The sequence below is a fragment of the Hemicordylus capensis genome, chromosome 6, assembly GCF_027244095.1.
Source record: "Hemicordylus capensis ecotype Gifberg chromosome 6, rHemCap1.1.pri, whole genome shotgun sequence".
Classification (NCBI taxonomy): Eukaryota; Metazoa; Chordata; class Lepidosauria; order Squamata; family Cordylidae; genus Hemicordylus; species Hemicordylus capensis.
Window position 1 is genome coordinate 14,604,080 of NC_069662.1, and position 12,812 is coordinate 14,616,891.

At 45.0% G+C, this 12,812-nt stretch overlaps 2 protein-coding genes and 1 long non-coding RNA gene across 3 annotated transcripts in view; 1 reads left to right on the forward strand and 2 right to left on the reverse strand.

Moving 5' to 3' along the window:
- LOC128329767 (zinc finger protein 91-like) overlaps nucleotides 1-5,102 on the reverse strand; it is a 31,326-nt gene extending 26,224 nt beyond the window's left edge. The window contains exons 1-2 of the mRNA XM_053261424.1: nucleotides 4,220-5,102; nucleotides 763-876 (exon numbers count right to left, since the gene is read on the reverse strand). The gene's annotated coding sequence lies outside the window, so the exon portion shown is untranslated. The remainder of the gene's footprint in view (nucleotides 1-762; nucleotides 877-4,219) is intronic.
- LOC128329769 (uncharacterized) lies at nucleotides 1,834-5,604 on the forward strand. The gene is made up of 2 exons (XR_008309783.1): nucleotides 1,834-2,188; nucleotides 4,989-5,604. It is a non-coding gene; the product is annotated as an uncharacterized LOC128329769 (long non-coding RNA).
- Nucleotides 5,605-8,136: 2,532 nt separating this feature from the next.
- Nucleotides 8,137-12,539, reverse strand: LOC128330932 (E3 ubiquitin-protein ligase TRIM69-like). The gene is made up of 4 exons (XM_053264300.1): nucleotides 11,515-12,539; nucleotides 11,179-11,412; nucleotides 8,554-8,576; nucleotides 8,137-8,449 (listed from the first exon to the last, which is right to left on the reverse strand). The coding sequence occupies exons 1-4, from the start codon at nucleotides 11,554-11,556 to the stop codon at nucleotides 8,137-8,139; spliced, it is 612 nt and encodes a 203-aa protein (XP_053120275.1). The 5' UTR covers nucleotides 11,557-12,539.
- Nucleotides 12,540-12,812: the final 273 nt, after the last annotated feature.

Sequence of the window (12,812 nt, forward strand, 5' to 3'; positions counted from 1 at the left end):
ATTTCAAAACACTAAAATTCAAGAGGTCCCTTCCAGCTCTAAAATTCTATAGCTTAATAGATTTTCCATGAACAGAGGATGGACAACAAAGTACAGGTCTAAAAATCAATACATGGAATAAACAATGGGGGAGGGCCACTGCCTGCTTGTGGGCTTCTCAAAGGCATCTGGCCTGCCACCATACTAGGCTAGATGAACTGTTGGTCTGACCCAGCAGGGCTGTTCTTGGAACGTAGTCTGGGAACCCTGCTCCACACAATGGGATTCTTAGCATCTCCACATTTTGGAGGGACTGTAGCACACTAGAATGTGTCGGGAAATCCTGGCCAACAACCAGGCTAAAGCTGCACAAGTGCAAGGATGTTACACAAGCTCATGCTAGGGTGCAACATGATGTGCTTGCACAACCTGTGGCACACTTCCTGCTGTGAAACCTCTTCTTCAGTCAATACATGTTGCAGGGAATGAGGCAAAGCTATCTGCTAGCTTTGTTGCACAAGTGCAACACTTACCCAAGCAGACCGAGACCGCAAGAGACTGCAGAACTTAGAGCATCCACACAGCTGTGCAGTGTGCACATCTTTCTTTGTTGCACTAGTGCAGCATTTATCTGGATGCCAACCATTATTTTTCCCCCAGCAGGGAATAATGCAATGCAATACATGCAGCTCAATGAGAGATGCCTCATTGATCCCTCACTGATCCCTCACAGGGAAACAGTTCGTTGAAAACAGTTCCTGCAGCTACCATGAGGCCACTTACTTAATTCCTTTGGGTTGTCTCACATTCTCAGACACACAGTCGTCCTGGTTCCAGTGCTATTGTTGCTGTGTAGTAAGACAATCCTGCTAGGAATCTCAGTCCTTTGGATGGCAACTGTTCATGTAAATGAAAGACAGGGTTAATGGAGATGAGATTCCCACATGCACAAAACCACCCCTCTGCAATGCACAGGAATTCAACTGCAATAATTCCTGACTCTCTACTCCTGTAATTCACTGTTGTTAACATGGATTTAAATTATTACTTCAAATTCATGCATGACAGGAAGAGGAGAATCCCCTCCTTTACCTCACAGATCACCTCGAAATATATCTATGGCAACATTGTGAAAGGATATTAAGAGGCAAACTGTAATCTGGGGTAACAGAATCCAGAATGGGTCCAGCTCCCTGTTTAGATTCCTCCACATTTTATGATGTTACACAAATTCCTCATGCAACAAATGTGTAAAGTCTCAAAACCTTAAAGGTATACTCACATCTTTAATCACCTGGGTGTTCCTGTCTGGGAAACCCGATAAGGCCAGGATTCCCAGGTAGGTGTTTAAACACAGGTGTGTAAAGACTTTTGTACATGCATGTATAACAACCATACATTACATGTGTGCTCTGGGAAACGAACCCTGGGGTTTCCTGCAGCAGGTGTGTAAGCTGGAATTGCCCGTAACATGAAGGAGAAGGGTGAAGGAAGAGACGGAATGGAGGAAACAAGGGGAGAAAAAGGGGAGTGTTGTGTGGATTCAGAATTCCGCTACAATCATACGAGCCTTTACATGCACACACCTCTTGCTCCCCGACAGCAGCAGCAGCAAACCCCGCAGCGCTTTTCCCTCCCACTTCCCCGCTATATAGTTCTTTTCCCTTCCCCCCCCCCCTGCAGTTACCTCTCCCCATCAGACTCACCCAATCTGCCCCCTTAATGTGGCTACAATTCGCTCTCCTTTGTTGCATGAGCAATCTTCCCTGTCACAGCCCCCAAGCCCAGAGGAATCGCTGGGTGGGAATGAAAGGGGAGGGGGAGAGAACCAAGCTTGGAACAGGAAGAGGTCCATCGCTTATTACCTTCCCCCCAATTCCTCACTTGGGAGAAGACGGGGGAGGGGGGAGAGCTCCTCTGTGATTTTTTAACTGTTTCTGTTCCAGATGGCTGTGAGAGAGAAAGCTGTGCCTTAACCATTCCTTGCGAACTGGATTTGCCCGGTAATTCAGCCCCTAGGGTTGTCCTCTCTTTCTTCTTCCTGCCAGAACTCCTGTGCCTTTAGCAGCTGCATTTCTGGTAGGAATTCAACAGGTCGTACTTTTGCTGATCGCCACCGGGAAAATCCCAGCCTGTTGAAAGGTTTCTTTCTAACAAGTTGTTAACGGTGCAGCAGGAGCCCCGCCGCGGGGGACAAACGCAGCAGCAGGTCAGTCCTGATGCCAGTTTCCAGGGTCAGGTTTTAGTGCGGGGTGTGTGTAAAAATGGAATTACCAAAAAGAAAAAGAAGAAAACCGGGAGGGTGGGGGGATTGTCCCGTGGCATACTTGAGCATATTCCAATGCCCACCATGCAAACACAGCTAGCTCTCTCCTATACCCAAGTGTACAGACCCATATATGTGTGTACTATGCAGCCCTGTAGCCGGTAGGTGAAGGCTGCCCCCCAATTATCTCTGCCTGCCCTTCAGTTGTACAATTATTGCAAACAAATAATTTTTAAATAACTGAATGTTGCTTGAATGTTATCTTTTAAAAGCCAGGTAGCACCAACACCACCCTGTTGGCAGCCTCCCCTACACTTTCAGGCTGACTATGCATCCTGTCTGTCTATCTATTCTTTGTTTACTTCTCTGTGTGAACCGCTTTGGGAACCTTTGTTGAAAAGCGGTATATAAATATGTGTGTGTGTGGTTTTGTGTGTGTGCGCGTGTGTGTGCATAATGGTGTATCAAGTGGCAGGTTTGTGTGTATACACATGCATGTGGACATACACAGTTTACACATATTCATTCATTCATTCATTTGATTTCTATGCCACCCTTCCAAAATGGCTAAGGGCGGTTTACACAGAGAAATAATTAATAAATAAGATGGATCCCTGTTCCCAAAGGGCTCACAACCTAAAAAGAAACATAAGACAGACACCAGCAACAGTCACTGGAGGTACTGTGCTGGGAGTGGATAAGGCCAGTTACTCAGAGGCGTAACTAGGGAAAACGGCGCCCGGGGCAAGCATTGAAATGGTGCCCCCCCCGCGCCCCCAACATGCTACATTATACTTAGGTTTTTCCTCACAAGCGCCTGCCGCCGCCGCCAAGCCAGGCCACTGACTGGCCGCCAGGCGCCAGCAAAGCAATGGGGGGGGGACGCAGGCAGCGCGGAAGGGACCGCTCGTGGGGGAGGGGGCGCCGACGCGCTCCCTCGACTGCTGCAGCGCTGCTGCACTGAGCAGGAAACATTTGTATTAACAAAAATTGGAAAAAAAATTTAAATTTTTTTTTTGTCATGGCGGCGCCCCCCATGTGGCCAAAAAAGATGGCGCCCGGGGCACATGCCCCCCCTGCCCCCCCTATAGTTATGCCTCTGCAGTTACTCTCCCCCTGCTAAATAAAGAGAATCACCACGTTAAAAGTTGTCTTTTTGCCAGGTTAGCAAGAACACACACACACACCTGCCAGTTGAGGATACTGTTGCGTGCATATGAAACTTAAGCCCTATTCACACATTATGTTGGTTCAATGCAGTACGCCCTAGCCCCATTCAGAAGTTTGTGTTTTTTAAAGGGCCACTCACGGATATAATGCCAAAAGCAGGTCGGAAGTCCCACCCCAGCAGTGCCACTCACCCCATCAGCCTAGCCGTTCATGGATACAGCAGCATTTGTGTGGAAAGGGAAGCGCCATAACCATGATGGCAAGAATTTCCATGATGGGCAGCTGAGCTTCTGTGTACAGTGTATGCAGATGCAGATCTACACACCTATACAGTTATTCAAACATTATATTCAATGCATGTGCAGTACTACACCTCCTATCTGTCTGTTGTACTTGAGGGGCCTGTACTCAAGTTCTCTTTTAAAATGAATGCATATATAGTCATTCACACAAAAAACATGTACATGTGCTAACTGGACCCCTGCTAACTGGGCAAAGAGGCACCTTTTACTGTGGTGATTCTCTTTATTTAGCAGGGGGAGAGTAACTGGCCCTATCCACCCCCAGCACAGGACCTCCAGTGACTGTTGCTGGTGTCTCTCTTATGTTTCTTTTTAGAATGTGAGCCCTTTGGGGACAGGGAGCCATCCTGTTTGTTTGTTATTTCTCTGTGTAAACCGCCCTGAGCCATTCTTCGAAGGGCGGTATAGAAATCAAATCAAATAAATAAATAATTTGCACAGTCACTTGTATGCATGAACAATATAACGTCTGAATAGGGCTTTAGAGATACCCATATAGTACCTGTATAAATAGCAGCTGGGTGGGAGTGCATTCAGATTATGATGGTGGCACTGTGGAAGGGGTGCGGCCTCATTCCCTAGGATATCACCAGATTCGCATTTGGTTCCCGAATCCCTATATATGCCTAAAAGATCTTGTTACCTCTAATGGTTTAGAAATAATTATTCTGTTATTTAACAGCAACCAAAATGGCAACTCCGAATGGGGGGTGGGGAATCAGATTCACAATGTATGGCTGTTCAGAGTTTGGGATATATTTTATGTGAACAAATTGATACATATTGTTTGGGTTAGATCAGGGAGAGAATTGGCCAATATGTTTATGTTGATTCAAAAATAGTCAATGTTAATGTTCTAGAATCATACAGTACAAAAGAATTTGCAGGCATAAACATCATTATGATCCATGTAATTATGAGTCTGTAATGTTTTTATTCTTAATTTAAATTTAAAAACCATCCTACACATAAAGAATTTGCGCATCAGGATGATATAGTAGGGCCTTTCTTCCTGATGTGCTAGTTTTCTAGCAGGACTATTAAAGATGTTCTTCTTCTCCCCCACCACACCCTACACCAGTCTGAAGTGGTACAGTCAAGGAGGGACCTTATCCTATAATTTTGCTGAATGTGTGGCTCATCTCAGTAAGGATGGATAAAACATGTTAGAACGTAATTTGCAGTTAGTGACTGAGTGTCTCTTGTGTCGATGTTAGTTCATAAAATGGTGTTGTCTGCTGCTCTGGTAGTCTAATCTTCTGCCTTTTCAGACATGGAGCCCACTTTTCAACACAGCCTGCTACCTGGGGCCCATCTTTCATCATCAGCCTTCCTTCTAATAGGAAACTTGGTGACGGGCTCCATGCCAACCAGAAGGGCAATGAAGTGAGACCACACACTGACTGGTTGCATTTTCTGCAAATGTTAGGATACTCCCCAGTTATGCAGGAAAATGTATAAGATCTGAAGAGAAACCATTATAAAACAAGCAAATGAAAAATAGGGGGCGGGGGTCCTTCTTGACAAGAGCCACACATATAGAAAGCTGTCCTGTTGAAACAGAATGTTAACAGTTTAAAGGTCTCAGTGGCCGAGATGAAACATGCAGGTGGACAGGGGACTCGAGCAGTCAGGTGACTGTTAGTGACAGTTGGAAATGGCAGTTGGTCTGAGTAACTGTAGCTTAACTGTTCAAAACCGTTGGAGCCCTTGTGAGCGAACGGAGGGTGACAGAAATCCTGCTTACATTATGTTCAATGCATATTTTAATTGTGTCTTTTTTACAATCTTGTTTTTAAATTTTGCTGTAAACCACCTTGAGATTGTTTTAATGAAAGGTGGTATATAAATTTAATAAATAATAAATAAATGTTAGATTTTTCTATACACACGTACAGATCTGCATACACGCACAAGCCCTATTCACCTTTTATGTTCAACACAATCTGTGTATAGGGTACACATACAGTTTCCCCATGTTATGCTCAACATGCTTACAGTAGTATTCTTCCTGTCTGTACCCTGGTTCATTTTTAAAATGAACACAGCAGCAGTCATTCACAGCAAAACAGGTATGTGTGGACAGATCCCTTAACCACAGACAATGTAGGCTCTGAAAAGGACTGTAGCTACTCACACATTCTGTTCAACGCATGTACAATCCGTGTTCAGTGTGCACACACAGAAATCTGTTCAGCACACTTTTCTTAAATTGTTAGCTTCAGTTTTCTTCACTGTAGACAAAGCCAGCAACAAGGTGTTTTTTCCCCCTTCAAGGGATTTGATGATGATGATGATGCATTTATATCCCGCTCTTCCTCCAAGGACCCCATAGCGGTGTACTACATACTTAGGTTTCTCCTCACAACAACCCTGTGAAGTAGGTTAGGCTGAGAGAGAAGTGACTGGCCCAGAGTCACCCAGCTAGTATCATGGCTGAATGGGGATTTGAACTCGGATCTCCCCGGTCCTAGTCCAACACTCTAGCCACTACACCACGCTGGCTCCTTTTACACTCACATTAGTTTCTTTCATTTAAATTGCTACAATTTCTCTGCAAACTAAATAATTGCTGCGCTCCAGATTTGGACATGTGTGCTTTTCTACTGTAGTGGCCAGCACCCTCTTTTTTCCCGTTCTTTCCTTAGATGTACAATGTTTAATTTCATCTCTATTCCATTTTATCATTTTCCTCTCTCCTCCCCTTTCTCTGTGTACAGTATATGCTTTTTCATGCTTTCCTATGGACGCTTGCTGGTCATATCACTTTGCTACTATATTTCTTCCTCAGACTCAAAAATTGGTCCTGGCCTAGCCTTGTTCAGGCATTATGCTGTATGCACATAAAAGTTTTTGTACACATGTACATGTTTTTATAGTTCTATTCATACATTATGTTCAACACATGTACAATCTGTTCACAGTATATTTATGTACAGTTATTTGTACATTATGTTCAACACATGTACAGTAGTACACTTCCTATTCCTACCTTGCATTTGAAGGGACCTGTACCCAGTTTACTTTTAAAATGAATATATACACAGTAATACACACGAAAACATGTGCATGTGTATATAAACCTGTATGGACATAGAGTGTAATGTATGAATGGGGCTTTGTGAAAGATTGTGCATGTGTTTTTAGAGTGCTTGAAATAAATTGTTATATATATCTTCTTATAAACAATTGTAAAACTTATTTACTCTTGCAATTACTTGTCAGGAAGGGAAGGAATTCAAGTACAACAAAAGTCCTATTGTTGCTTGCATAGTAGTGTTACAGTTTCATAATGGATTCAAAAATGGTGTTTAAAATCCAATTTTTGTGTGTTCTGTCTTTAAAAAGGAGTGGGGGGGAATCTTTAGAAATTGTATGGACATGTTCTATAGCTTGCAAAAACACATTTCCATTGACACCTTACACAACAAAATTTGCTCAAGATAAGATAATGAGGTTTATTGCCTATAAGATGGCAGCCATCTTCATGATGCCATCACAGAGGTGCAACCACACGTGAGAGTAGTACCCTGGAAATTCTTCATCTGGAGCAGTTTTTGAATCAAACAAAGCAAACCATATAAACTTCACTAACTTTGCCACAAAACACATTTTTAATGCACTGTACTCTCCAACTACCTGCTTCTTTCCCTTGTAAGATGAAGAGAACAAGGAATCTTTCTCCTCTACAAATGTGGAAGCGATATTTTTAAAGGGGCTCCATTCTTCCCCAAACTGTGCAGCCCAGGGCAGAAATAAGGAACCAGCATCCCTATGAATCTGGGGGTAAAAAAAGTGTAGAGGTGGACCATAATGTTGGAAGCATCATAGAAAGACACCAGACCCCCTTCATAGTCCAAATACACCCCAACTCTCTTAGGAAAGGAAGTAGGGAACAACCTTTGAGGAGGCATGTCTTTGGCTATTAGCTCCACTCCATTCCGTAGCCGGATTACCCAGTATCCATTGCCAGGGGAAGCAGTGATTTTCCCCTTGCGGTTAATGGAAATGTTAACTAGGCCTAAGCTCCAAGAGAGCTTGTTGCCCACCTCCACCTCCCAGTAATGCTTTCCCGAGGAAAAGCCCTGGCAGCCCAACACTGCTACACAGTAGTCAAACCGCTCAGGAGTGTCTGGGACATCCTGGCGATGCTGGCCATCCCGGACGCAGGTACAGTCGTCTGAGAGCACAAGGCAGGGATGAGCTGTTTTGGAGTCCAGGGTTATTTGAGGGAATTCTGCAGAATGGAGAGAGAAAAGAGCCGTTTTAGCAAGGTGTCTTTGTGTGTTACGATGGCAGCTCTTCGCAGATCTCACACATCCCCATAAGCTAGAATAGTGATCTTCACTATTTTTCATGCAGGAGCCACTTTAGCAAAAAAAAAACCCAAAAACACCTTCAGTGTGAGAGCCATTTCTGTTATGCTGACCTCTGTATTTCTTTGGTAGACCTTCCCACGCAAGCCACAGACAGCCAAGCTCTATGTCCCAGTGAGGGAAATACTTGCCAATTGGCCTGACTCCTGACTTTGCCATGTTGTTCAATCACAGAGGGCAACCAACCAGGACCTTTTTCTGTTTTCTTCCCCTGCCAAATATCCACCTTACCTATGCCAAGAGAAGATTTCATTTCCCTCCAAGTAATATACTGTGTCGGTCCCTTGAGCTGTCCAAGGATCTGCAACATGGGGCGCATCTCAGGTACAGGTGAGGTGACTGGTTGCTGCTTCACCCTGTGCCAGATGGGAACACAACCATATATACAGTTATGTGTTAACATCTGCTCATTAAGGGTGCACTTTTTCCCCAGATGAAATGTTCCTTGTATTGCACTCACCTGTTCAGGAGAGAATGTATATCCTGTGGATGGGAGGAATATAAAAGGAAGAACAACATTAACAAAGTAGCAAGAAGATAAAGAATTCTCTGCTAATCCATTCTAAATCCTGGAGCCCAGATTTGCTATCTTATGTATACAATGGGATAACCAAGCGCTTGTTTGTGAGCTCTTCCCCCACTAGCCATTGACTGAGCTGCTGTGATGTCACAGAATGTTCACAAACGTTCTACCCACTCAGAGCAAAAATGTCAGCAATAGCTTCTTCACCAAATGTTCACCTTCTGTGAGGGAGAAGCAAACGAACTAGTGTGGGTGGAACAAAAAAACCTGGCCCAGAGCCTCACACAAGAGAAGTGGGATGAAGACGCCCTATGAGCTAGGAAGTTGCATAGATAAGGGCCTAGATTAGGTCAAAGAGCTAAGGGACAAGTTCCTCAGAAGAAATATGGTTGAAGGAACAGTGGCAGACAGAAAACAGGAGCCACAAGGAAAGAAGCAGGGAGTTGCAGGGGAAGACAGAGAATTCTGGGGGAAATCCTGACAAGGACGTAGAGATAGGAGGGGCTGTGTGCAATTTATATTTGATTCCATTTGTACCCTGCCTTTCAATCTGAAACATACCTCCCAAAGTGAGTTGCCTACATAATACAAATATCACACAATTTTCTCTCACTGAAGCAATTAATACATCTACACAAAAAACAAGATGAATAGCAAGAATAAAGATGAGTATGCTAAAAGTCAGGACTCAACAGTAAGAATACAGTAATGTTACCTGAAGGCTTTCTGGGAGATATAAAAGTGTTTTCACCAACTGTCTGTATTAAAATCATGTTTACCTGAATCAAAGACAATTCTGTATTTAAGTCAACCCACTTAAAAACTAGAGGTTAAATACAGGTTATACCTGCATTTTCTCAAAAGGAATAGGACTCAGAATTTAAGATGACCTCCTGATTTCCAATATTAAAAAAACTTGGAAAAATCCTAGTCGGATTCTGGTAAATACAGTAGGTCTGAGAAGCCTTGAGAACAAAAGGATCTATGCCACCATAGATAAAGCCTGCATTTCATAACTGCTAGTTTAGGAAGCTGGACTATCATCATCACCACTGCTGCCACAGTTTATTGTCGCTAGGGATAGTGGGAGTTGTAGTCCAACAACAGCTGCAAAGCCTCAGGTTGGCCACCCCTGCCCTAGGCCATGGAAGCTGGTGTTGATCACCTCATGTGATCAACACAAACACCTAGAATTGTGGCCCTGGAAGACAGTGAACAAGAAAAGAGAGAGGGCTGCTGGCCATGGAGTCAAGGCGGCCACAAGCCCAAATGTATAAGGAAGCTGCAGTATAAGCTCCGTCAGACTATTGGTCCATCTAGCTCAGTGTTGTCTACTCTGACTGGTAGCATTTCGCTAGGGTTTCAGAGAGATGTCCTCCTCAGTCCTACCTGGAGATGCTATCAGAGTTGAACCAGGGATGATCTTCAACATGCAGAGCAGATGCTCTACCACAGAGCTACAGCCTCATCCTCAGAACAGAGCAGGAAACACATTCCAGATATTTCAATTGACCAGAAAAACATTTGGGGGGGGTGTCTCTAGTCAAGAATATATTGCATAAATTGAGCAGCATTGGTGCGGTGTTTCTCATTTGCAAGGACATTCCAACTCTGACTGAAGCTATTCCTAAAGGTTCCTCCCCCCCCCCAATATATTTTTTTTACAATACCAAGCCATAGCTTCCATCCATCACCTTTAGACTGATGCCAGTTCCCGCATCAGTCCTGGAGGCCAGACCAGGCCAGTCCTGGAGGACCAGCAACCAGTATCAGGCTCAGAACTGTTAGACTTGCTGAAACACCCAATTATTTCGCTATTAACAACAGACAATTTTGAAACCATTTTGGATTGGAAATAAATTCAAAATAACATTCAAATTAAGCAGGAGTATTCCTGAAGTAGTCTCCCTCTGTCCTCCTCCCCAATTAGATCTAGTCTTTTCATAGGGACAGTAAGCCTGTCTCCAGGTTGTACCACTTCAAATTCTAGGTGAGAGGGTTAGATTCTCTCTCCCTCTCTCTCTCTCTCTCTCTCTCTCTCTCTCTCTGGTTCCTTCCCAACATTGGGTCTCCAGATGTTGCTGGACAACAGCTCCCACCACCATCCCATGGGGATGATGGGAGTTGTAGTCCAATAACATCTGGTGACCCAAAGTTGAGAGCCCCTGCTCTAGGGAAAAGAGTACCAACCTGCCTTCTTCCTGGCATCTAGAGGTAATTCACACAATCAAAAATTGTGTTCTACCCCAGATTTTGGGAGCTCACAAGAGATTGTGTGGAAGCAAGGGAGGAGGAAAATCTGGGTAGCTTTTTCTCCTCCCTTGCTTCCACACAACCAGCTATTGGAACGACACACAGTTCCCAAACCTGGGTAGAACAGTTTTTGATTGTGAGAGTGACCTCCTAGTTGTATATGCACAGGGATTTTTTTGTACAGAGAAACATTCAGTCATGAAAGTATGGTATGGTACAGCTCAAGCACCTTAGCCTTAAGTACTTGGCCTTCATTGCAGAAGAGAGACACTCTCTCTCCTAATGGAGACCTACTAGTTTTCTCCTTACCGTTAGGAACTTTGCAGAGTCCTGTAGTTGCAGGTGGCCCTGGGCTTCCAAGAGCAACTCCTGAGCCCCATGAGAAGACTCCTTCAGCACTCGCAGTCTCCCCTCTGTCTCTCGGAGCAGGGCTCGTCCTTCCTCCTCCAGCCTCACCTTCCATGACTCTTCACAGGTATAGAGAAAGTGGTGGAGTTGCCTAAATTTAGTGGTGATGTCATCTCCCAAACTGAGCATAACTGCCTGGAAACCAGACATGTATCAATATCCTCCACAGCTGGGCACCCAAAGAGCAGTTCTCTGTCTCTCTTTCTCGCAGTCCTGGAATGCCACAGCCCTCGTTACCTGGTGGTTCTGGAGTCTCTCTTCTTCATTTGTTGTAAGCATGACAAGTTTGGTCAGGTTGGACTCCAGCTGAGAAACAGCCAAAGACAGCTCCTCCTATTCAAGATTGTGAGTGAAGATATCAATGTTGGAAGGTCATGGCTTCTGTCTCCCCACTTCTCCACTGACAGAGTAAGCCTTTACCCACAACCTGACCTGACATCAGGTACAGGTTTTGCCCATCATGTAATCTCCATGTGAGGGAAAATCTTCTCCTACTTGTAGGGCTGGCCCTAGGATAATTAGGGTAAGGAGTGGTTTTGGTGTTCCCCCCTCATGGTTAATTTATCTGCATTACCACCTCATTGAACAGTATACTCAGCCATGAGCCTCTGAATTTAGCTTGGTGCCCCACCAGTCTTGGCTGCTTGTTCAGCGTTTGACTGCCTTAATTAGCATGGAATGGGCCTTTTGCTATGATCTTGCGAACATGATGGGTAATCAGGAACTTGACAAAGAGCCGAATGCTCCCCGATGGCTCCAGCCTTTGGAATGCAACACCCACAGGAATCTGGAGGGTGAGCGATGCGATTTTGCTAGAGAAAGAGCTGAGGGTTGGTGAGGGTGATGCACCTCTGGGGGGAAGTTTCTCTTTGGGAATCTGATACAGGATTAGCAGTTGTACGGTCTGCTTGAGGAGTCTCCTTGTTCAACTATGCTCTGCTTGGACTGAAAATTAAAGCCTGTAGCACTCTGCTGGATGCCAGGGAGTGCCTAACAAACTGAAACACCATGTGCTGCTAATAGCACAAGAGTCCTTAAAAGGGACTAGAGTTACCAGCCCTAGAAAAGCAGCGAGGTCGCTAGACTCATCCACCCGCCAATTTGGGGACAACTCAGGAGCTCATCCTGGACCCTGCTATACCTTATACCATTCTGTGGCCTGTTGGGTGGCCAGCGGTGTGCGATTCTCTGCAGTGCGAGGTCCTCCACAGGTGGCTTTGCTGTGCTGTCTCTTTTCAGCCTCCCCAGGCCTCATCCCTCTGATTCGGTCGATTAAGGTCCCAAGCAGCCTACATGGGGTGTATCTCCTTTCTGGAAATTCCTTCCGGCACTGGGGGCACACGAGCTTGCTGCCAGGGACTCCCCATACCGTCTGAATGCAGGCTTGGCAGTAGAGGTGCCCGCAAGGGAGTATGACTGGCTCCCAGAACCACTCGAGGCATACTGGGCAGGAGAAATCCGGGGTCAGATCCTCAAACAGCATGGAGGAAGCCATGATCAAAGCAGCTCACTCCCAGCAAAGCAATTCCAAGAGT